The following is a 26,096-nucleotide window of genomic DNA, read 5'->3' as shown; positions in this document are numbered from 1 at the left end:
CTCTGGGGCGGAGGGCTGTTTTATGGACGAGACCTGGGCTCGGGAACATGACATTCCTCTCAGACAGTTAAAGGAGCCCACGGCCTTGTTCGCCCTGGATGGTAGTCCTCTCCCCAGGATTCAGCGTGAGACGCTACCTTTAACCCTCACTGTTTCTGGTAATCATAGTGAAACCATTTCTTTTTTAATTTTTCGTTCACCTTTTACACCTGTTGTTTTGGGCCATCCCTGGCTAGTTTGTCATAATCCTTCCATTAATTGGTCTAGTAATTCTATCCTCTCCTGGAACGTCTCTTGTCATGTGAAATGTTTAATGTCTGCTATCCCTCCTGTTTCCTCTGTCTCTTCTTCACAGGAGGAGCCTGGTGATTTGACAGGGGTGCCGGAGGAATATCACGATCTGCGCACGGTGTTCAGTCGGTCCAGGGCCACCTCTCTTCCTCCACACCGGTCGTATGATTGTAGTATTGATCTCCTTCCGGGAACCACCCCCCCCCGGGGTAGACTATACTCTCTGTCGGCTCCCGAACGTAAGGCTCTCGAGGATTATTTGTCTGTAGCTCTTGACGCCGGTACCATAGTCCCCTCCTCCTCTCCCGCCGGAGCGGGGTTTTTTTTTGTCAAGAAGAAGGACGGGTCGCTGCGCCCCTGCATAGATTATCGAGGGCTGAATGACATAACAGTGAAGAATCGTTATCCGCTTCCTCTTATGTCTTCAGCCTTCGAGATCCTGCAGGGAGCCAGGTTTTTCACTAAGTTGGACCTTCGTAACGCTTACCATCTCGTGCGCATCAGGGAGGGGGACGAGTGGAAGACGGCGTTTAACACTCCGTTAGGGCACTTTGAATACCGGGTTCTTCCTTTCGGCCTCGCTAACGCTCCAGCTGTCTTTCAGGCATTAGTCAATGATGTCCTGAGAGACATGCTGAACATCTTTGTTTTCGTTTACCTTGACGATATCCTGATTTTTTCACCGTCACTCCAGATTCATGTTCAGCACGTTCGACGTGTCCTCCAGCGCCTTTTAGAGAATTGTCTTTTTGTGAAGGCTGAGAAGTGCACTTTTCATGCCTCCTCCGTCACATTTCTCGGTTCTGTTATTTCCGCTGAAGGCATTAAGATGGATCCCGCTAAGGTCCAAGCTGTCATTGATTGGCCCGTCCCTAAGTCACGTGTCGAGCTGCAGCGCTTTCTCGGCTTCGCGAACTTCTATCGTCGTTTCATCCGTAATTTCGGTCAGGTGGCAGCTCCTCTCACAGCCCTTACTTCTGTCAAGACGTGCTTTAAGTGGTCCGTTTCCGCCCAGGGAGCTTTTGATCTCCTCAAGAATCGTTTTACATCCGCTCCTATCCTTGTTACACCTGACGTCTCTAGACAGTTCGTTGTCGAGGTTGACGCGTCAGAGGTGGGAGTGGGAGCCATCCTTTCTCAGCGCTCCCTCTCTGACGACAAGGTCCACCCATGCGCGTATTTTTCTCATCGCCTGTCGCCGTCGGAACGTAACTATGATGTGGGTAACCGCGAACTGCTCGCCATCCGGTTAGCCCTAGGCGAATGGCGACAGTGGTTGGAGGGGGCGACCGTTCCTTTTGTCGTTTGGACTGACCATAGGAACCTTGAGTACATCCGTTCTGCCAAACGACTTAATGCGCGTCAGGCGCGTTGGGCGCTGTTTTTCGCTCGTTTCGAGTTCGTGATTTCTTATCGTCCGGGCTCTAAGAACACCAAGCCTGATGCTTTGTCTCGTCTCTTCAGTTCTTCAGTAGCCTCCACTGACCCCGAGGGGATTCTCCCTGAGGGGCGTGTTGTCGGGTTGACTGTCTGGGGAATTGAGAGGCAGGTAAAGCAAGCACTCACTCAAACTCCGTCGCCGCGCGCTTGTCCTAGGAACCTTCTTTTCGTTCCCGTTCCTACTCGTCTGGCCGTTCTTCAGTGGGCTCACTCTGCCAAGTTAGCCGGCCACCCTGGCGTTCGGGGTACGCTTGCTTCCATTCGCCAGCGTTTCTGGTGGCCCACCCGGGAGCATGACACGCGTCGTTTCGTGGCTGCTTGTTCGGTCTGCGCGCAGACTAAGTCCGGTAACTCTCCTCCTGCCGGCCGTCTCAGGCCGCTTCCTATTCCCTCTCGACCGTGGTCTCACATCGCCTTAGATTTTGTCACCGGACTGCCTTCGTCAGCGGGGAAGACTGTTATTCTTACGGTTGTCGATAGGTTCTCTAAGGCGGCTCATTTCATTCCCCTTGCTAAGCTTCCTTCTGCTAAAGAGACGGCACAAATCATCATCGAGAATGTTTTCAGAATTCATGGCCTTCCGTCAGACGTCGTTTCGGACAGAGGTCCGCAATTCACGTCTCAATTTTGGAGGGAGTTTTGCCGTTTGATTGGGGCTTCCGTCAGTCTCTCTTCCGGCTTTCACCCCCAGTCTAACGGTCAAGCAGAACGGGCCAATCAGACTATTGGTCGCATCTTACGCAGTCTTTCTTTTCGCAACCCTGCGTCTTGGTCAGAACAGCTCCCCTGGGCAGAATACGCCCACAACTCGCTTCCTTCGTCTGCGACCGGGCTATCTCCTTTTCAGAGTAGCCTCGGGTACCAGCCTCCGTTGTTCTCATCTCAGTTCGCCGAGTCCAGCGTCCCCTCCGCTCAGGCTTTTGTCCAACGTTGCGAGCGCACCTGGAAGAGGGTCAGGTCTGCACTTTGCCGTTATAGGGCGCAGACTGTGAGAGCTGCTAATAAGCGTAGAACGAAGAGCCCTAGATATTGTCGCGGTCAGAGAGTTTGGCTCTCCACTCAGAACCTTCCCCTTAAGACGGCTTCTCGCAAGTTGACCCCGCGGTTCATTGGTCCATTCCGTATCTCTCAGGTCATTAATCCTGTCGCAGTGCGACTTCTTCTTCCGCGATATCTTCGTCGCGTCCACCCGGTCTTCCATGTCTCCTGTGTTAAGCCCGTTCTTCGCGCCCCCGCTCGTCTTCCCCCCCCCCCCCATCCTTGTCGAGGGCGCACCTATCTACAGGGTCCGTAAAATCTTGGACATGCGTCCTCGGGGCCGTGGTCATCAGTACCTAGTTGACTGGGAGGGGTACGGTCCTGAGGAGAGGAGTTGGGTTCCCTCTCGGGACGTGCTGGACCGTGCGCTGATTGATGATTTCCTCCGTTGCCGCCAGGTTTCCTCCTCGAGTGCGCCAGGAGGCGCTCGGTGAGTGGGGGGGTACTGTCATGTACTGTCATGTTGTCTTGTCTCTGTCCTTTCCCTTCACCCTGTCTCCCTCTGCTGGTCGTGTTAGGTTACCTTTTCTCCCCCGCTTTCCCCCAGCTGTCCCTTGTCTCCTCTAACTACCCATTCACCCCGTTCCCCACCTGTTCCCTTTTTCCCTCTGATTAGGTCCCTATATCTCTCTCTGTTTCTGCTCCTGTCCTTGTCGGATTCTTGTTTGTTTGTGTCATTCATGCCTGAACCAGACTGCCGTCATGTTTGCTGTAACCTTGTCCTGTCCTGTCGGAATCTGCCGGTCCATCTGAGCCTACCTATGTTTGGTAATTAAAGAAGCTCTGTTTAAGTTGATTCGCTTTTGGGTCCTCATTCACGCACCGTAACACAAACACTATACAAAACATAAAAAAGCAAGGAGTACCTTGAATAAATACACAATCGCACAATGATTATCACACGGGATGAGACCTGTAATCATCTCCACAGTACTCGTCGCACGAAAGCCAAAACAACACAGCACAGGTACTCACATGACCAACGGACATTGAAACAATAATCAACAGGACAATGGTGAACAAAGGGTACACTTATACAATTACTAATCAAATGGGAATAGGGACCAGGTGTGTGTAATGACAGTTCCGGAGGGATCCGTGACACTAACTGGCATACATAAGCAGCACATGAATTTCAATTTTGGGGAAGATAATTTTCACCATAAAAAGGCACCTTTATAATAAAAGCATTACATTCAGAATTGCATTTGTGGTCACTTTTGATAATGGTGTTTTCCGCTAATGGAACATTCTCGCTTATAGCCTCGCTTATGTGCGCATTGCTGCGCTTCTAATGTGAAGAAATAGCCTAATAGTTTATCAATATTTTAAGCTAAGCGTTCTGATCTGTTGCGTCAGCCACATTGGAATGCAATTTTTTGGGGGATGCTAGTGGTTGTATTAATTTGGCACAACTGCCCCAGACTATGTTTGGAATATTTATTTCTCGCATAGAATAGAATATGTCGACTTTTGTACAATGGGGGATAGTAGATTGACATAGGCTAGTGCTTTTGCTGTTCGTTAGGCCTACTCATCTTGTTGGCTAACGAAAAGTAAATGTGGACAGTTCCAATATCTTCAATAATCACCTCGGAATTGGATAAGGACACGCGCAGTTGCGTCTCTGATGTGTCTGTCTTCACTTGTAGCCTGTGAGAAAGACCCGATCACGTGATGGAGTGCATGCAGCACTCAGGGAGAATGGCACAAAGGCCCCTACACTGCAAAGGTCATGGATTTTTATAGACTGCAGTACAGCCACACAAAGGGGATGCCGCCATGAAATTCTAGGCATTATCAGGTGCTTGTCAAATTGTGAATGAGTGACTGATGTAGTGTCTACAGCCTGCACAAAAAAAATAAAGCAGAGCTCATGCCTTTCAAGTGTCTTTTTTCAAATCATCATTAGAGTCGCATCATACAGCCTTACAATGTATTAAAAATCAAAACAAATAGCCCAACATTTGTAGAACATCTAAAGTTAAATTAATAACTCTAAATTAAGCATATAGGAATATCTATTTCTTCGTTAACTGCTCAACACAGAATAACCACATGTGCGCACTCCCTCAAATCATTTGGAGAAAATATCCTTTCTATTTTATTCAACTTTGTTCAACTGTATTCTTCATACTATAAAATAATATAAAATAATGCCACAGAGTTCTAAGCGAATCTTGTCAGCTAAATGAACTAGTGTATCCCAAAGCCATTTGTCATGGCCAGATCAGAACCTAACATAAGGACAACTCAGAGTATGTTATTCTGGTCCTACTGAAATAGACTACATTTTCTTCATATCATGCTTTTTAGACCTGTCTAAAATAAATAATTGATTTATTGTGAAGGTGTAGGCTATATTACATGGACTTATTAGACTTTTTAAAATGTAGATGTTCCAAAGGTCTGCATCAGTGACTTGTTGGCTATGTGTGAAAGCCAGGAGATACTAAATGTGTTTATGTTAATAAACAGTCAATTGCCTTGGCTGTCGAAATTTTGTGACCGCCACAGCCTTAGTTTAGATACATTAAAACATACAGTAGTTCTGAATTAGATGTCTAAGAAGGTTGTTACTAAACTAATATAGGGCAGGCTATAATATATTTGACTTGTATATAAAGACTTGTGGTCTTTTTGTTAGATGTATTGGTGCCTCAGTGATGACACCTGGTCTTTGAGATAAGCTCAACCTGTGAAGAGGTAGTGGAGGTTAGAACAGGGAGGGCCTATATCATGATTTGCACCGCTGGCATTTATGTCTTGTTGAGAGCGTAAATATGTTCCCTTGAAAAAGCTCCCATAAACCCTACCGGGTCACTGTGTCTCCATTAAGGAAATGAAAACGGCAGTATCAGTGAACCTTGTCCCCTTGTGATGATCTCATGAAGGGATTGGGGAGTTATTAGCCAGGCAGTATATTATCATGGGTCTTTATAGTAATTCCTACATTGCTCTATTCCTCTGCCCAGAACTTACTGCTCTCAGGGAAGGCCGACAAGGATCCAAAAAGAGCTCCTGAAACCTGAACTGTCTGCAGAGAACCAATGGGTTTCAGCACTGCTGTGCCCCAAGCATAGAGTATAGGATTTATAATGTGACAGCACTTAGTTCTCAAGCCAAACAATGTGGATAATATTTTATCCTCCTCAACTTGTGTGGATAGTACTTGGCCTGCTTGGTCCCTTACGTAAAAAACATGTGAACACATGAATAGAGAAGAAAACGTTGTACATGCGTTTTTCGCGTTGTTTGTAACTTTTTTTTAAACTTATTTTGTATATAATGTTGCTGCTACCATCGCTTCTGGACATCAGAACAGTGATTACTCACCTCGAACTTGACAAAGATTTTTTCTTTAATGAGTCCGAAGTGAAGGATATACTGCTTTCTCGGGAACGGGCCCAAATCCCCATCATTTGCATGAAGAACAGATGGAGGTCGGACTGCCTTCTGAGAATTCGTAGGCGAATGAGTAAACCCCCTCTACCATCAGCCCTATTAGCCAACGTGCAATCATTGGATAACAAAATTAATGAGCTCCGATCAAGGATATCCTACCAATGGGACATTAAATACTGTAATATCTTATGTTTCACCGAGTCGTGGCTGAACGACAACATGAATAACATACAGCTGGCTGGGTTTTCGGTCCATCTGCAAGATAGAACAGCTGCCTCCGGTAAGACAAGGGGTGGCTATCTGTGTCTATTTGTAAATAACAGCTGGTTCACAAAATATAATATTAAGGAAGTCTCAAAGTTTTGCTCGCCTGAGTATCTCATGATAAGCTGTAGATCGCACTATTTACCAAGAGTTTTATTCTATATTTTTTGTAGCTGTCAATAAGCAAACAGGAAAATGCACATCCAGAGGCGGCGCTCCTAATGGCCGGGAACTTTAATGCAAGGAAACTTAAATCCATTTTACCTCATTTCTACCAGCATGTTAAATGTGCAACCAGAGGAAAAACAACTCTAGACCACCTTTACTCCACACACAGAAATGTGTACAAAGCTCTCCCCCACCCTATATTTGGTAAATCTGACCATAACTCTATCATCCTGATTCCTGCTTACAAGCAAAAACTAAAGCAGGAAGTACGAGTGACTCGCTTGATAAGGAAGTGGTCAGAGGGCGCAGATGCTAAGCTACAGGACTGTTTTGCTAGCACTGACTGGAATATGTTCCGGGATTCTTCCAATGGCATTGAGGAGTACACCACATCAGTCACTGACTTCATCAATAAGTGCATCAATGATGTCGTCCCCACAGTGACTGTACGTACATTCCCCAACCAGAAGCCATGGATTACAGGCAACATTCGCATTGAGCTAAACGGTAGAGCTGCTGCTTTCAGGGAGATGGACTTTAACCCGGACGCTTATAATAAATCCCGCTATGCCCTCCATCAAACAGGCAAATCGTCAATAAAGGACGAAGATTGAATCGTACTACACCGCCTCCGATGCTCGCCGGATGTGGCAGGGCTTGCAAATTATTACGGACTACAAAAGGAAGCACAGCCGCGAGCTGCCCAGTGACATGAGCCTACCAGACGAACTAAATAACTTCTATGCTGCGTTATCACTCTCTCCATAACCGATGTGAGTAAGACCTTTAAACAGGTCCACATTCACAAAGCCGCATGGCCAGACGGATTACCAGGACGTGTACCCCGAGCATGCGCTGACCAGCTGGCAAGTGTCTTGAAGGACATTTTCAACCTGTCCCTGACCGAGTCTGCAATATCAACATGTTTCAAGCAGACCACCATAGTCCCTGTGCACAAGAACACCAAGGTAACCGGCCTAAATGACCGACCCGTAGCACTCACATCTGTAGATATGAAGTACTTTGAAAGGCTGGTCATGGCTCATATCAACACCATTATCCCAGAAAACCTAGACCCACTCCAATTTGCATACCGCCCCAACAAACCCACAGATGATGCAATCTCTATTGCAATCTCTATTGCCTTTTCAACCTGGACAAAAGGAACACCTATGTAAGAATGCTATTCATTGACTACAGCTCAGCATTCAACGCCATAGTGCCCTCAAAGCTCATCACTAAGCTAAGGACCCTGGGACTAAACACCTCCCTCTGTAACTTCCTAACAGGCGCCACCCAGGTGGTAAGGGTAGGTAACAACACATCTGCCAGGGTCCCCTCAGGGGTGCGTGCTCAGTCTCCTGTTATATTCCCTGTTCACCCGTGACTGCATGGCCAAGCACGATTCCAACACCATCATTAAGTTTGCCGACCACACAACAGTGGTAGGCCTGATCACTGAAAACGATGGAAAAAAAAATAATAATGTGGTTTCATGTGAAATCATGTGGTTTTCCGGCAAGAGGAGGCTCATTTAGCTTAACCAGTGTTTGTAAAGTAGCCCATGTAATGTATTGCTTTTCTCTTGCTCATGGGTTACAGTTGTTGATCATCTTATATGTAATCCAAACTATCTAGATGCCTTATAATCTATTAGTGTGGAAGACACATGTTGAGTCAATAAAAATATTTTAAATTGATAAAAGAGGGCACGATTTCAGGTAACTGAGTATTGAATTCTCTGATAAGTCTTCTACAGAAAAATAGTGTTGTCCGTCACAGACTGCTGAATAGATTCTCCAAATGAATAGATTCGTTTTCTGAAAATAGATCCAGTCATTAGGCAGCTACAACACACAGTAAAAGGGTGCTGTGAAAACTGAGAGGAGATAGACTACTCCTATGATCGAAATATGGGGTGTGTAATGTATGCTGCACAACTAATATGTTATGAAGGTGTTATAAATAGGGGTGTTCAGGCATGTGTAAAGGTGAAGGCTAAATGTAATCGACTCAACAAGTTAGCAACAATTTCAATGGAGACTGAATTAGTTACTGAATTAGTTAATGCATGTATAGCTCTTCAAAGTCAGTTCAAAGTAAGATCTTAAGTGGGTGTGGTGTGAACTGAGTGAAGGAGACTTAATTAGTCCGGGTCGGGTCCTGCAGGGCTCATGTGATTTTGTTGTGCGACAGAAGCAGAGTGGGGGGAACAGCTTTCCACACAAGCGCATTAGGTCATGGTGTTTACGGTCTGTGGAGCAGCGGCACCATGTCTACCACCCTCCAGCCATCACCACTCAGTCTCCTCTACCATGTCTACCACCCTCCAGCCATCACCACTCAGTCTCCTCTACCATGTCTACCACCCTCCAGCCATCACCACTCAGTCTCCTCTACCATGTCTACCACCCTCCAGCCATCACCACTGTCTCCTCTACAGTGTCTACCACCCTCCAGCCATCCCCACTCAGTCTCCTCTACCATGTCTACCACCCTCCAGCCATCACCACTCAGTCTTCTTTACCATGTCTACCACCCTCCAGCCATCACCACTCAGTCTCCTCTACCATGTCTACCACCCTCCAGCCATCACCACTCAGTCTCCTCTACCATGTCTACCACCCTCCAGCCATCACCACTTAGTCTCCTCTACCATGTCTACCTCCCTCCAGCCCTCACCACTCAGTCTCCTCTACCATATCTCCCTCCCTCCAGCCATCACCACTCAGTCTCCTCTAACATGTCTACCTCCCTCCAGCCCTCACCACTCAGTCTCCTCTCACTCAGTCCTCCAGCCATTGCCACTCAGTCCCCTCTACCATGTCTACTGCCCTCCAGCCATCACCACTCAGTCTACTCTACCATGTCTACCACCCTCCAGCCATCACCGCTCAGTCTCCTCTACCATGTCTACCTCCCTCCAGCCCTCACCACTCAGTCTCCTCTCACTCAGTCCTCCAGCCATTGCCACTCAGTCCCCTCTACCATGTCTACCACCCTCCAGCCATCACCACTCAGTCTTCTCTACCATGTCTACCACCCTCCAGCCATCACCACTTAGTCTCCTCTACCATGTCTACCACCCTTCAGCCATCACCACTCAGTCTCCTCTACCATGTCTACCACCCTCCAGCCATCACCACTCAGTCCCCTCTCACTCAGTCCTCCAGCCATCACCACTCAGTCTCCTCTACCATATCTCCCTCCCTCCAGCCATCACCACTCAGTCTCCTCTCACTCAGTCCTCCAGCCATTGCCACTCGGTCCCCTCTACCATATCTACTGCCCTCCAGCCATCACCACTCAGTCTACTCTACCATGTCTACCACCCTCCAGCCATCACCACTCAGTCTCCTCTACCATGACTACAGCCCTCCAGCCATCACCACTCAGTCCCCTCTACCATGTCTACCACCCTTCAGCCATCACCACTTAGTTTTCTCTCTGTCACTGATGCATCAGATGCAACTGATGCTACTGATGTTCTCCTTCTATTTCCTGCATCTTATCACAGTGTGTCCGCTGTTGCTTTGTACCATTACCAGTTAGAATTTACACTGAAAGTGCCACATTTGTACTTTCAATAAGCATGATAAGTATATGCATATTTAGCTTTATTATAGGTTATAGGTGCTCTTTACTCATTCCCTTCCCTGTAAGTGGTCTCTTTGAGTCTAGCTTGTAGGCTACTTAGCCTCCGTATATTTTCTAATGCTTGTGTAGGCTGTGTTGCTGGTTTGTTTAGCTTTGGCTTTAGGTCTTAGCTACAGGCTGTATTGTGGTCATGTGCAAGGTCCAGTTACTCGGCGTATGGCACGTGTTCCAGTGGGCTGGTCATTAACACTAAGCCATGGATTTTTACACTGCTGTTTTTTGCATCGCTTACCAGAGAGACACAATGGCAGATTCCAGGAGTAAGGCCTGTGACTGGTAGACCACATCTCCACTTTAACAGAAAGTGTAATTTGATTAATTCTGCTCTGTTTCAATCCAAAAGCTGTGCTGGCTAAATCAAATAAAGAGGATTAACTCTTCCACCGGATAAAGCAGATTAAACTGGTAAACACAATCACTGACTGATGCATAGGACCTTCAGGGGTGGAGCCTGATATAGAGGTAAAGGGGCATTATCACTGAAAGAAAAGGAATGGAAGAAAATATTTGGGGTTTTAAGTTGAGGGTGTTTAATTGTAAAGGAACAATGGAAACCGTAGCATTTCCTATTTTACACAACACTGACAATGATTTACACACACAACACAGTTCCATTACAGAAACTACCTAGAGAATCGTACTGCTACCTTTTCCCCATCCTGAGGCGTAGCCTTTCTTTGCCACTACTAAACTTGGATGCTGTACTTCCTGAAAACATTAGCAGCCATAATGCAAGTGATAGTGTTAATGAAAGTTATTCAGCCAGTATTTCTGTCGAGTGAATCGTTAGCATGTCTCTTGATCCCTGAAGTGATGTTCCCCCCAGGGCGATGGGAGAGAGGGCAGAGGGGCGGCCATACTCAGTCTGTCGGATGGGATCCAGAGATCCAAGCTGGCTCAGTGAGAGCAGAGGTGGGGAGGCAGCTGGACAAAATTCATTCCCAGAGTGAGTGTTCTGCTGAGGAGATAGGCCGACCTTTCAGCTGTCTGATAGGTCAACCCTCGGTAATGTGCCTGGACATCCGTGGCTAAACGCCAGCCCAGCCCTGGTAATGCTCACAGTAAAGCCCATATGAGCAGCAGCCAGCTCTGATCAATGGAACTGCCTGGGCCTGGCAAGTTATAGTACTGTAGGTGACCTACACCTCAGACAGAACTCGGTCTCACCAGGAGAGATGACAACACAGGAACTGTACAGAGTCAGACTGTCCTGTACTAGAACCATGGAAGTACCTACAAGGGCCACCAACACTGTAGGCAGGGCTGCTCAATCTTACTTTTGACAAGCTACATAACCTGTTTTATAGGCATTGGGCAACTAAGCAACGATGTCTTCTCTGCTTGGTCAGCACAGCACAGCTGTAGTGGTAGAGAACAGAACAGTACAGCACATGTACTGTACTGTTACCTCCCACCTTCTCTAAGATACGCTCTTTGGTTAAAAGACCCTCTCCCGTTATTCCCCCAGGTGCCCACGGAGTGAGAGAGGAGCCCCGGTTTTTGACGGCGCGCGCTGGAGAGAGTGTGATCCTGGGATGTGACGTGTCCCCTCCCCTGGACGGCCAGCAGCCCCCCTACGTGGTGGAGTGGTTCAAGTTCGGAGTGCCCATCCCCTTCTTCATCAGCTTCCGCTTCCACCCTCCTCATGTCGACCCAGAATATACCGGTAAGAACCAAGCCTTCTACTCTCCTGATGTTGACCCATAGTACACCGGTAAGAGCCAAGCCTTCCAAACTCCTCATGCCAGAGAAGCCTGCTGCCTAACACACGCACACACACAAACACACACACATACTTTTTAAGATCTGCCTGGCTAGCTATTTCCATTAATCCCCATTTCCCATTTCTCACCAAATAAATAATTAATCTGGGTGGAACAGAGACTAAATGTACTGTCACTGCCCGGCTAGACTGGCTAGTCCTGCAAGGCAGTCAATGTACTGTGCTCAGCCTACATTTCTGGGTCTTGATGTACTGTATTTAACCTATATTTCTGGGTCTAAATGCATTCATGATGGAGATGAGAGGTTTTGGATTGCCTTTTACAGTAGCAGAGCTCGTATGTGGGGGTAAGCTAGCTTCTCATGACTCTCTATGTCTGTGAGCTTTACATCGACATAGTTGAAGACTGCAGTCTATTTTCTAATTCCACTATGACCTTATCTTTTACAAGGGATCTTTTACAATCTTAGATGCTGTTAAATAATGATGTTATGGTACAAATTGTATATAGGTTGTATTTATGTTCAAGTGTATTGGGGGTGGCAAACCTCTCTCTTGCAAGGAAAATACAGACTTTTACTTTTCGACTGAGTATTACGCTTCGGCAAGTGTCTTATTCAGTGCAAGAAAGAAATGGAGTGCTCCTCCTCTAGTGTGTTAGCCAGTTGCCCAAGGTGATATGCAAATCTAACATTTAAAATCAGCTATTTTTGCACCAACTCAAGCAAAGAAACAATCAATAATTCAGATACTGTATGATATTTAGTTTTTTGGGGCTAGGCTGGTCTTACATCTCCCAAACCCAATTCCCAGTCTCTCCTCCAATCAGAGCCAGTGAAAAGCCTGCAGAGGGATTATGGTCTTTAAAGAACTGAAAGTTTAGCTGCATGGCTCTCTTTAGCTCTATTCTCCTCTGCTCTCTCTATAGCTATTGCAGCAGTGCAATGGATCGAAGCCCATGTGTGATATGAACAAACCCAGAGGGCCATATTCACTGTAGGCAGCAGTAGTGTTAGATTACAGTATGTGTGAATCCCCTGGAAGGGCTGGTCTTGATGTGGATACAGTATTGTTAACTCTGTTTACAGCACAACTCTCACTCGGTGACAGATTGAACCTGAGGTCGATCCCTACCCTTCACGCCACTACTCACACCACTCAGCACTTCATCACCCAGGCAAAAATAGACCTGACTTTTAAAGCCTTGCCTTATTACTGCAAGACTGCAGTCTCCCCCTTCCCTTCTTCCCTTTGCCTTATCGATTTCCTGCTCAACAAAAACCCACCATTTTCTTCCCCAGGTATGGCAGCCGTCCCTGGGAGAGGCTATCTATTGCATCTATATGCAGCGCTGCTGGAAGACCAATCCAACCCGCCCTCGACACCAATATGTTTACCTGACATTCAAAATGAACAAACAAGCAACAGTACTTACAGGACATACATTGCATTCGGAAAGTATTCAGACCTCTTCACTTTTTCCACATTTTGTTACGTTACAGTCTCATTCTAAAATGGATTAAATAAAAAAAGAATATCAGCAATCTACACACAATAACCCATAATGACAAAGTGAAAATGTTTGCAAATTTATAAAAACTTAAAAACAGAAATACCATTCTCAAATGGAAGAAGTTTGGAACCACCTAGACTCTTCCTAGAGTTGGCCGCCCGGCCAAACTGAGCAATCAGAGGAGAAGGGCCTCAGTCAGGGAGGTGACCAAGAACCCGATGGTCACTCTGACAGAGCTCCACAGTTCCTCTGTGGAGATAGGAGTACCTTCCAGAAGGACAACCATCTCTGCAGCACTCCACCAATCAGGCTTTTATGGTAGAGTGGCCAGATGGAAGCCACTCCTCAGTAAAAAGCACATGACAGCCCGCTTGGAGTTTGGTAAAAGTCTCACAGACTATGAGAAACAAGATTCTCTGGTCTGATGAAACCAAGATTGAACTCTTTGTCTTGAATACCAAGCGTCACGTCTGGAGGAAAACTGGCAGCATCCCTACAGTGAAGCATGTTAATGGCAGCATACTGCTGTGGGGATGTCTTTCAGCGGCAGGGACTGGGAGACTAGTCAGGATCGAGGGAAATGTGAACAGAGCAGTACAGAGAGATCCTTGATGAAAACCTGCTCCAGAGCGCTCAGGACCTCAGACTGGGGCGAAGCTTCACCTTCCAACAGGACAATGTCCCTAAGCACAGCCAAGACAAATCAGGCGTGTCTTTGGGACAAGTCTCTGAATGTCCTTGAGTGGCCCAGCCAGAGCCCGGACTTGAACCCGATCCAACATCTCTGGAGAGACCTGAAAATAGCTGTGCAGCAACGCTCCCCATCCAACCTGACAGAGCTTAAGAGAATCTGCAGAGAAGAATGAAAGAAACTCCCCAAATACAGGTGTGCCAATCTTTTAGCGTCACCCCCATGAAGACTCAAGGCTGTAATCATTGCCAAAAGTGCTTCAAAAAGTACTGAGTAAATAAAGGGTCTGAATACTTATGTAAATGTGATATTATTATTATTTTTTTATTTTTATAAATATGCACATTTTTCTAAAAACCTGTTTTTGCTTTGTCGTTATCTGGTATTGTGGGAGATTGATGAGGGAAAAAACTATTTAATTGATTTTAGAATAAGGCTGTAACCTAACAAATTGTGGAAAAAGTCATTGGGTTTGAATACTTTACGAAGGCACTGTATATACAACTCAAAGTTTGGAAAAGGATCTTTGTACCAGGGCACGGCTCTAACAGAGGTTTGAGTGTTTCAGTCTGTTCATCCGGCTTGACTGTCAGGGCTGTAGCAGAAGCCGTGTTGGTGCAGTGGGTTGGAAGCTGTGAGACAGATTTCAACATGCCTGGTTTTCTCAACTTCGCTCATTCTCTATGACATGACTTCCTACTTTTAGATTTCCTCTTTATCTCCTGAGCTTTCAAAGAAAAGACAGTCTTTTTCACTATTTGACATGGAGTGCTTTCCTATTCCAAGCCCTGTGCTTCATCAGGTGGGGGGGTAGAGGGGGGAGAGGAGATGTGTATATATATATATTGCCCTCCAGGTAATGTTATCCATTAATCCTAATACTGGATAGGTTAGGGGTTATCTAACAGCACCATCTCAGGCCACAGAGACCCAGAGAAGATGCTATTGGCAGATTAGCTACGTTTGTCTTCTGCTGTGTGATGTCTGTGTCAGCGGTATGTCAGTATGTTGGTGTGGGTTCTGCGTGTGATACTGTAGTGCCATTAATGAATTGAACAGTCAGTGGAATAATGAAAGAGCTGTGTAAGCTTCATCCATGTTTAGATATGCGTATCATACTGACTGGTGTCCATGTTCATGGTGCTCTTTGGGTACACTGCTGGCCATATTGTGTGTACCGTTTGGATCTACTCAAATTTTATGGTCCTGACTCCTGACCCTCCCTGTGTTCTTCTCTCCCACCCCAGGTAGAGCCAGCCTGCATGGGAAGGCGTCTCTTCAGATTGACCCAGTGCGCTCAGAGGACCAGGGCTGGTACGAGTGTAGGGTTCTGATGCTGGAGCAGCAATACAACACCTTCCACAATGGCAGCTGGGTGCAGCTCACAGTCAATGGTGAGTCACTGCGTCCCAAATGGCAGCCTATTCCCTATGTAGTGCACTACTTTTGACCAGGGCTCATATGGCTCTGGTCAAAAGTAGTGCACTATATAGGGAATAGGGTGCCTTTTGTTTCACTTCACTGTCACTTTACTGTCAGCAACAACAGATTGGAGTGTGGTAGGTGTGGTTTGGAATTGGGACCCAATATGGGGAATGTGTTTCTACAGTGTAATCTCGTTAGATGTGTGTGCTCGGGTGATTCATGACAATGTTCACCTCATAGGTTGCTTACATTCCATGCCTCAACAGTTTTCATTGGTCAGCCTCAGATAGCTATACTGTAGCTAACTACATTCAGAAGTTCAGTTTTCATTGGTCAGCCTCAGATAGCTATACTGTAGCTAACTACATTCAGAAGTTCAGTTTTCATTGGTCAGCCTCAGATAGCTATACTGTAGCTAACTACATTCAGAAGTTCAGTTTTCATTGGTCAGCCTCAGATAGCTTTACTGTAGCTAACTACATTCAGAAGTTCAGTTTTCATTGGTCAGCCTCAGATAGCTTTACTGTAGCTAACTACATTCAGAAGTTCAGTTTTCATTGGTCAGCCTCAGATAGCTTTACTGTAGCTAACTACATTCAGAAGTTCAGTTTTCATTGGTCAGCCTCAGATAGCTTTACTGTAGCAAACTACATTCAGAAGTTCAGTTTTCATTGGTCAGCCTCAGATAGCTATACTGTAGCTAACTACATTCAGAAGTTCAGTTTTCATTGGTCAGCCTCAGATAGCTTTACTGTAGCTAACTACATTCAGAAGTTCAGTTTTCATTGGTCAGCCTCAGATAGCTTTACTGTAGCTAACTACATTCAGAAGTTCAGTTTTCATTGGTCAGCCTCAGATAGCTTTACTGTAGCTAACTACATTCAGAAGTTTTTGTCAGAACATTTCTTCTCTCTTATTCGCCATTCAATGACTTGTCTGTCTGAGATTTCAGATTTACTGTGTGCGTGCTGATTTGTTTTATCACTTGGGCGATGTTTGGCTTTTTAGTAATTCTATGTGGTACTGTAAAATAATTTGTCCCCCAAAATAATTGTTTTTATGATTTATGGCCTTTTCTTTGTAGTCACTTTGGCTATGTTTATTCTGAGATGCTAAAGCTCTGATGAGTGACAATCAGGGTTGGGGAGTAACAGATTACATGTAATCCATAACATGTAAGGGATTACAAAAAAACAGCAACTGTAATTAGTTATGTTACCTGCAAAAATATTGTAATCAAATTACAGATACTTTTGAAAACCTACGTGATTACGTTGAGGATTACTTTTTATTCAGTAAGAATGTTTGCGGAAAAAAACATTTACACTTCTCTGTTCTCTCAATGACATTCAAAAGAGCATTGAAAAAATACGCAAGTTTAAGTTTTATCACCTGAGCGAGTCTGACCACAAGTCAGAGACCACTATGATGACACACCAAATGTGTTGGATCGCTGGAAAAGAGCAGGAATAGGCTTTTGTAGGCTACAGTCCAAGCTATGTCTTCCAATGGTGTGACTGCTGTCGGCATCCAAACATTATCCAAACATTATCCAACTTGAATAAACACTTGGAGGTAAGGATGGCAGCAGTGGTGTAGTCTACGGCTATACGGATATAACTTATTATTGATATCTACATAGCGTATTGATGTGAATCACACTTCTGCTCTCTCATTTAGCTATTTGCGGCTTACAGATTGTGGTTGTTGTGGATGGCTCTTCGCAAATCTAAATGTGTATTTGAACCCAATAATGGTTTAGTTCAAGAAGTGCAAGAACTTTTGGACAGGTAACTAGTAACTGTAACGGATTACATTTAGAAAGTAACCTACCCAACCCATGTGGCAATTAGAACAGCTGTTTTCAGGAACATGGCACAGACAGACACATTTCAGATTGCCTTGGGGATAAAGGGATGAGAGACTAGTAAGAAGGGGAATTGATTGTGGCCTGCTTAACACAGTTCCGGCAGGAAATGTCTGGAATAGTCTGTGACCAATCAAACTGATGACCAGGCGGGAAAAAAAATCTGCACGTTTGCACTTCCCAGGAAGGCCCCAACGGGTTAGCGGCTAGCTGCTTCTAGCTATGTAATGTGTTCCAGTACCTTGTTCAAGACCAGAACCATGTATTTACAGAGCTGGGCTAACTTTTACAAGGTTGAAAATGGTTTTAATTCTAGACATTCAGTTACATAGCATTATTTCGATATTATCTATGTCTTGTTAATGGGGCACTAACATGGCTGTCATAGAATGTTGAAGTATCATGCAGAACCCTCTATGACCTGGAGTCAACTTACAATGATGCCCCATGATCTTTACTGCTTTATCTTCTGAAAACCAAATCGGTTTTATATTCCTATTTTCTAATGGGTTCTGATTTTATTCATTTTGTCAGATGTTATAATAGACAATAAAAAAATACTTGTCTTGGAGAAATGTAATATAATTTAATTGCACGTTGCCGTATTCAATTTGGTTTGCAGGGCCGGAGATGCTAAAGTGTAGCTGCAGCATATCTGTTCATTCCAATTATTTTGGTCTCTCTGCTGGTGTTATTCAGATACAATACTTCTCTTATTTGGCCGTCCTCCGGCTGGATAGCGGTGGGTAGTTATTTCTCCATACGATGCAGGCATTTGAAAATAATGGGTTCAACTAAATGCAGTCGTCTCGTTAGAGTCGTGTTATAACATTAAACAGTTTTTTTTCCCTCCGGATAGACACTTCACAAGGACTGAAGATATTATTAGTGTGACAGTTTGCAGTTTATACCGTCAGATTCACACACTCAAAAAGTATTTTTGGTTTGAACTTATGCTCACTGTCTGTGTGAGGCTCATGCATATTCTCATCAGGAACCTTCTAATCTGTAACTGATTTTAGATGCATATACAGTTTACTTGACATTGGATGAGGTTCACTGTAAACCTGATGGTCACTATGAAACTGAAAAGGTAGATTAAGAACAGGGAGACTACCAATGCAAGCATGCATCTACACACTGTATATTTGTGTGTGAGAACATTTGCATGTGTGTTACACCATACCCAAACCGGCCGCGTGCGTGCGCGATCACGACACGCCGGTTGAAATATTAAAACAAACTCTGAACAAATTATAGTAATTTGGGGACATGTCGAAAAGCATTAAACATTTATGGCAATTTAGCTAGCTAGCCTGCAGCTGCTAACTAATTTGTCCTGTTTAGCTAGTTTGCTGTAGCTTGCAAATTTGTCCTGGGATATAAACATTGAGTTGTTATTTTACCTGAAATGCAGAAGGTCCTCTACTCCGACAAGTAATCCACACATAATACGGTCAACCGAATCGTTTCTAGTCATCTCTCCTCCTTCCAGGCCTTTTCTTCTTTGGACTTTATATGGCGATTGGCATCTAACTTTCATAGTTACCACGACGAACGCCCGAACTCAGTTCATCTTTCAATCACCCACGTGGGTATAACCAATGAGGAGATGGCACGTGGGTATCTGCTTCTATAAACCAATGAGGAGATGGGAGAGGCAGGACTTGCACCACGATCAGTGTCACAAATAGAACTGACTTCTATTTTAGTGCATGGCAACGCAGAAGCTCGTTGGCGCGCGCGAGCGGTGTGGGTGCAATAATTGAATAACATGTATGTTTGAAATTCATTTTGCAACTGTCGCGCACACGACGTGAGCGATGTGGTCAGCATGTAAGGGTACATGTCTCAGTATTTCAACGGTTCAGTGTGCGCGCACTCATGCATGTGTGTGTAGTGGTGGGTGTGTAATGGTGGGTGTGTAATGGTGGGTGTGTAATGGTGTGTGTGTAATGGTGGGTGTGTAATGATGGATGTGTACTGGTGGGTGTGTAATGATGGGCGGGTAATGGTGGGTGTGCATTTGGCTGTGGCTAAATGAGTTTCCTATCTACTGAGTTACACTCACGGTTGCCCTGCCAGGGAGTGTCACCTGCGCAGCGTCTAGGGGGGTGGGAGGGAGTTTGTGAACATCTGTGTGTGTTTGGTTTGAATGGCTTCCTGTGCAAGCGGGCACACTGCGTCTCTATGGCCGTCCTCATCAGTGTTCACGCTCAACTCACTCGCTTACTCATTCACTCGCCTATGCTCTCCCCCTCCCCTACTGCTAGACCTTTACACAATCACTGAGTTGTCTGGATAATTTGTTTGATGTGCATTATCCAGTTTTTGGTGTTTGAGCTCAAATAAAACAAATCTAAAATATTTTGTTTGTCCATACCTTGTTTACGGCAGTGTAATGGCAAAGGTGCAGAGCATAAGGCTATTGCCTTGTTTTCCCAATTGGGGCTGTTGGGGCTGTACCTGAAGCCAAGCTCTCATGTCTACTGAAAGAGCCAGAGCAAAATGGCTGGCAGTGTTTGTGCTTATTTTGAGACATCTGTGAGTTGAATTGACATTCAGAGGCCTCTTCATGGCTGCATGTCCTCTCAAAGGGTCTCTGTTGGGAAGGCAGGTGCTCTCCTGGCCAGGCTTCATCACAGATACTAAAGGCAGCCTTTTCCTGTGGCCTGTGGAATCTACATATGATACACTCCATGCTTTGAGTTCCTGTTTGCTGCCCTCTACTTCCTGCCAAACAGAAAGAGGATTCATGCCCACTCAGTGGCAGGTGTCAGATGGCAAGACCTTGTGCCCGAAAGACATAGAGTTCACTGTGGTGCCTCCTCTCCTCTCCTCTCCTCTCCTCTCCTCTCCTCTCCTCTCCTCTCCTCTCCTCTCCTCTCCTCTCCTCTCCTCTCCTCTCTTCTTAATTTAGTATCAGTTAGCAGTATGCTAATGAATAAGCAGCTTTTGGATAGTGTGAGAGAAACAGTGAGTGAGAGAAACATAAGTGAGAGAAACAGTGAGTGAGAGTGTGCGTGTCAGCTCACACAGCTGCAGTAACTTCAGAGACAAATAGTCTTAAGGGGATCTCTTGGTGCCTTGAGGGAAAATTGTTGTTGGGTTGCGGATGGAAAGTAGAGTACAGTAAACAGTAAAGGGCTAAATATATGCTGCAATTTGATAAAAATGCATGATGATCCTTTCGTGCTGTAAGTAGTAATCCTCAGGGAAAAGATGCTCTCTCTCCCACTCTGGGTGGCTCTGTACTGTAAATGTTCATTTTCTCTGAAATCTGCTCATAAAGGGAAATCAAAGAAAAACGGTATAAAACTATGCAGTCTTCCAGGGAGCGGGAGAAAGAGAGATGGCGAGAATGAGGGAGAAATAGAGGAAGGCAGAGAATCAGAGTGAGGAGGGGAGAGAAGGAGAGATGTCGGGGAGCAGGTCTAAGGAGGCCATCTGCTTGTGTGGAAAGGTTTACAGAGGGGAGTGGTGTGAATACAGAAGCAACTGAATCCAGGAATTAAGAAGACGTGAAAATGATGAAAGTAGGGCGAGAACGTGATGCTCGACTTGGCTTTTTGTAGAACATCTCCTAAATTCCCCACTTGGTGACACGTACTGATGTGTTGTAACTGATAATGGGCGGAAAGAATTCCCCTGTCACCCAATCCGCTCACAGTAAATGCCACCTCCTGTTTGCCACCTACTTAGTGTAAATTAATGTTAGGTCATCTAAACCACATTATAGATGTGAATCAAAGATGTAGACCTGTTCATAGAAAATAATCTACACCACATTCCACAATATGGTTACCCATAAAGCACACTTGCATTGTAAATCACTACAAAAACCAGAGCTGGTTGCTTAATGTGCTAAAATTAATATACTGTAGTAACATTACAGAACGACAATACCCAAATAAGTAATTGAGAGAATGCATACAACAGCTGTTAAAGAGATCGAACAGGATCTTAAGCACATTCGTAACATGTCATACGATCCAGCAGTGCGTAACATATCATACGATCCAGCAGGACGTAACATATCATACGATCCAGCAGTATGTAACATATCATACGATCCAGCAGGACGTAACATATCATACGATCTAGCAGGACGTAACATATCATACGATCCAGCAGGACGTAACATATCATACGATTCAGCAGGACTTAACATATCATACGATCCAGCAGGACGTAACATATCATACGATTCAGCAGGACTTAACATATCATACGATCCAGCAGGACGTAACATATCATACGATCCAGCAGGACGTAACATATCATACGATCCAGCAGGACGTAACATATCATACGATCCAGCAGGACGTAACATATCATACGATCCAGCAGGACTTAACATATCATACGATCCAGCAGGACGTAACATATCATACGATCCAGCAGGACGTAACATATCATACGAAATTGAAAATGGAAATGGATGATCTTGTGCCCAATTGTTCACAATTTTAGGGGATCCGTTTTGGCACGTGAGCGCTAAAATTAGTGGTTGAAAGTTCCTTAATGGTAGTCTCTGGTAGCCTCTATACAGGAGTACTGTGCAGTGAGGGGCCAAGATGGAGAGGCAGATCTCTAGAGATGCTAATTTGTGTGTTTGTTTACTCCACACCAGGTGTGTGTTCAATTAGAAGTGAAGACAAGACTCCCATCGGCTAGCCATGACCCACTTTGGTAGAGAGAGTGTGATCATCTCTTCAGCTAAATTCAGTTAAGTTTTATTGTCACATGCAGAAGTACAGTGAAATGCTTAACTTAAGAGCTCTACCCAACAGTGCAGTAATAAATGTCTAAAATAATATAGCTAATTAAAAAATGAAAAATAGAATATACACTATCGTTCAAAAGTTTGGGGTCACTTAGAAATGTCCTTGTTTTTGAAAGAAAATCAAAACATTTTGTCTATTAAAATAACATAAAATTGATCAGAAATACAGTGAAGACATTGTCAATGTTGTAAATGACTATTGTAGCTGGAAATGGCAGATTTTTATGGAACATCTACATAGGCGTACAAAGGCCCATTATCAGCAACCATCACTCCTGTGTTCCAATGGCACTTTGTGTTAGCTAATCCAAGTTTATCATTTTAAAAGGCTAATTGATCATTAGAAAACCCTTTTGCAATTATGTTAGCACAGCTGAAAACTGTTGTGCCGATTAAAGAAGCAATAAAACTGGCCTTCTTTAGACTAGTTGAGTATCTGGAGCATCAGCATTTGTGGGTTCGATTACAGACTCAAAATGGCCAGAAACAAAGACCTTTCTTCTGAAACTTGTCAAATGTTTCGGGTAGCCTTCCACAAGCTTCCCACAATAAGTTGGGTGACTTTTGGCCCATTCCTCCTGACAGAGCTGGTGTAACTGAGTCAGGTTTCTAGGCCTCCTTGCTCGCACACACTTTTTCAGTTCTGCCCACACATTTTCTATGGGATTGAGGTCAGCTTGGTGATGGCCACTCCAATACCTTGACTTTGCTGTCCTTAAGCCAATTTTCCACAACTTTGGAAGTATGCTTGGTGTCATTGTCCATTTGGAAGACCCATTTGCGACCAAACTTTAACTTCCTGACTGATGTCTTGAGATGTTGCTTCAATATATCCACATAATTTTCCCTCATGATGCCATCTATTTTGTGAAGTGCACCAGTCCCTCCTGCAGCAAAGCACCCCCACAACATGATGCTGCCACCCCTGTGCTTCACAGTTGGGATAGTGTTCTTCGGCTTGCAAGCCTCCCTCTTTTTCCTCCAAACATAACGATGGTCATTATGGCCAAACAGTTCTATTTTTGTTTCATCAGACCAGAGGACAGTTCTCCAAAAAGTATGATCTTTGTCCCCATGTGCAGTTGCAAACCGTTGTCTGGCTTTTTTTTATGGCGGTTTTGGAGCAGTGGCTTCTTCCTTGCTGAGCGGCCTTTCAGGTTATGTCGATATAGGACTCCTTTTACTGTGGGTATAGATACTTTTGTACCTGTTTCTGGGATTGATTTGCACTTTTCGCACCAAAGTATGTTCATCTCTAGTAGACAGAACGTGTCTCCTTACTGAACATTATGATGGCTGCGTGGTCCTATGGTGTTTATACTTGCATACTATTGTTTGTACAGATGACTGTGGTTTCTTCAGGCGTTTAGAAATTGCTCCCAAGGATGAACCAGACTTGTGGAGGTCTACATTTTTGGGGGGACTGATTTCTTTTGATTTTCCCATGATGTCAAGCAAAGCGGCACTGAGTTTGAAGGTAGGCCTTGAAATACATCCACAGGTGCACCTCCAATTGACTCAAATGATGTCAATTAGCCGATCAGAAGCTTCTAAAGCCATGACATCATTTTCTAGAATTTTCCAAGCTGTTTAAAGGCACAGTCAACTTAGTGTATGTACACTTCTGACCCACTGGAATTGTGATACAGTGAATTAAAAGTGAAATAATCTGTCTGTAAACAATTGTTGGAAAAATTACTTTTTTCATGAATAAAGTAGATGTCCTATAGTTTGTTACCAAGAAATTTGTGGAGTGGTTGAAAAACGAGTTTTAATGACTCCAACCTAAGTGTTTGTAAACTTCCGACTTCAACTGTATATACAGGGTCAGTGTCAATAACACATGTACAATGTGCAGGTGTACTGGAATATTTTGAGGTAGATATGTACATGTAGGCGGGGGATTTAGGAGAAAGTTACTTGTACCAGGTTAAATAATAATACTAATAGTAAACAGTATGGCAGCAGCATAAGTGGTGGGTATGTGTGTGCGTGGTGTTGAGTGTCTGTGTGTAAGTGTTTGGGTGTTAGTGTGAGTGTGTGTGTTTGTGAGAGTGTCATTGTAGGCGTGATAGTCAGATATACATGTAAACAAGGGTGAAAAGTGACTGTTAGCAGGAATATATTCCCTCCACAATCACCCAACCTCAACCCAATTGAGATTGTTTGGGATGAGTTGGACCACAGAGTGAAGGAAAAGCAGCCAACAAGTTCTCAGCATATGTGGGAACTCCTTCAAGACAGTTGGAATAGCATTCCAGGTGAAGCTGGTTGACAGAATGCCAAGAGTGTGCAAAGCTGTCATCAAGGCAAAGGGTGGCTACTTTGAAGAATCTGAAATATAAAATATATATTTTGACTTTTTTGGTTACTACATATGTGTTATTTCATAGTTTTGATGTCTTTACTATTATTCTACAATGTAGAAAATTGTAAAAATAAAGGAAACCCATTGAATGAGTAGGTGTGTCCAAACTTTTGACTGGTACTGTATAAATACTTATGGTAATAACTAGTGGTAATATATACAGTGCCTTCTGAAAGTATTCCTATCCCTTGACTTATTCCACATTTTGTTGTGTTACAGCCTGAATTCAAAAATTATTACATATAGTTTCTTTCTCACCAATCTACACACAATACCCCATGAAGACAAAATGAAAACATGTTTTTAGATATTTTAGCAAATGTATTAAAAATGATAGACAAAAATATTGAGTCAATACTTTGTAGATTCACCTTTGGCAGCAATTACAGCTGTGAGTCTTTCTGGGTAAGTCGCTAAGAGCTTTCAGCACCTGGCTTGTGCAACGTTTTCCCATTATTCTTTTCAGTATTCTTCAAGCTCTGTCAAGCTCTGTTGTTGATCATTGCTAAACAACCCTTTTCAGGTCTTGCCATAGATTTTCAAGTAGATTTAAGTCAGAACTGTAACTCAGTCACACAGGAGCACTGTCTTCTTGGTAAGCAACTCCAGTGTAGATTTTGCCTGGTATTTTAGGTTATTGTCCTGCTAAAAGGGGAATTCATCTCCCAGTGTCTGGTGGAAAGCAGACAATCAGGTTTTCCTCTATTATTTTGTCCTGTGCTTAGCCCCATTCAATTGATTTTTTATCCTAAAAAACTCCCCAGTCCTTAACGATTACAAGCATACACATAACATGATGCAGCCACTACTATGGTACTCAGTGACGTTTGGATTTTTGCCAAATATAACACTTTGTATTCAGGACAAGAAGTTATTTGCTTTGCCACATTTATTGCAGTATTATTTTAGTGCTTTGTTGCAAACAAGATGCATGTTTTGGAATATTTTTTTTCTGTACAGGCTTACTTCTTTTCACTCTGTCAATCAGGTTATTATTGTGGAGTAATTACAATGTTGTTGATCCAATGTTGTTGATCCAGTTTTCTCCTATCACATCCATTAACACTGTAATTGTTTTAAAGTCACCATTGGCCTTATGGTGAAATTCCATTGAGTTAGGAAGGATGCCTGCATATTTGTAGTAACTTGGTGTATTGTTACACCATTCAAAGTGTAATTAATAACTTCACCATGCTCACAGGGATATTCAATGTCTGCTTTTTACACTTGTACCCATCTACCAATTGTTGCCCTTCTCTGTGAGGCATTGGAAAACCTCCCTGGTCTTGGTGGTTGAATCTGTGTTTGAAATTTACTGCTCGGATGAGGGACCTTACAATTAATTGTAAACTCAGCAAAAAAATAAATGTTCCTTTTTCAGGACCCTGTCTTTCAAAGATAATTCGGTTTAAACACTGTTTCCTATGCTTGTTCAATGAACCATAAACAATAAATGAACA

General features: G+C 44.2%; 1 protein-coding gene across 3 annotated transcripts in view; it reads left to right on the top strand.

Annotated features, from left to right (window-relative positions):
- The window catches only part of igsf9ba (immunoglobulin superfamily, member 9Ba), a 73,985-nt gene that overhangs the window by 15,492 nt on the left and 32,397 nt on the right, over positions 1-26,096 (top strand). For all 3 annotated transcript variants that reach the window (XM_021588046.2, XM_021588048.2, XM_021588049.2), the window contains exons 2-3: positions 11,732-11,929; positions 15,438-15,584. In XM_021588046.2, the coding sequence (XP_021443721.1) occupies positions 11,732-11,929; positions 15,438-15,584 (345 nt within the window). The remainder of the gene's footprint in view (positions 1-11,731; positions 11,930-15,437; positions 15,585-26,096) is intronic.

This window comes from Oncorhynchus mykiss, chromosome 27, assembly GCF_013265735.2.
Source record: "Oncorhynchus mykiss isolate Arlee chromosome 27, USDA_OmykA_1.1, whole genome shotgun sequence".
NCBI classification, from domain to species: Eukaryota; Metazoa; Chordata; class Actinopteri; order Salmoniformes; family Salmonidae; genus Oncorhynchus; species Oncorhynchus mykiss.
The sequence above is the reverse complement of the archived record's forward strand: the minus strand, read 5'-3'. Positions and strand labels throughout refer to the sequence as shown.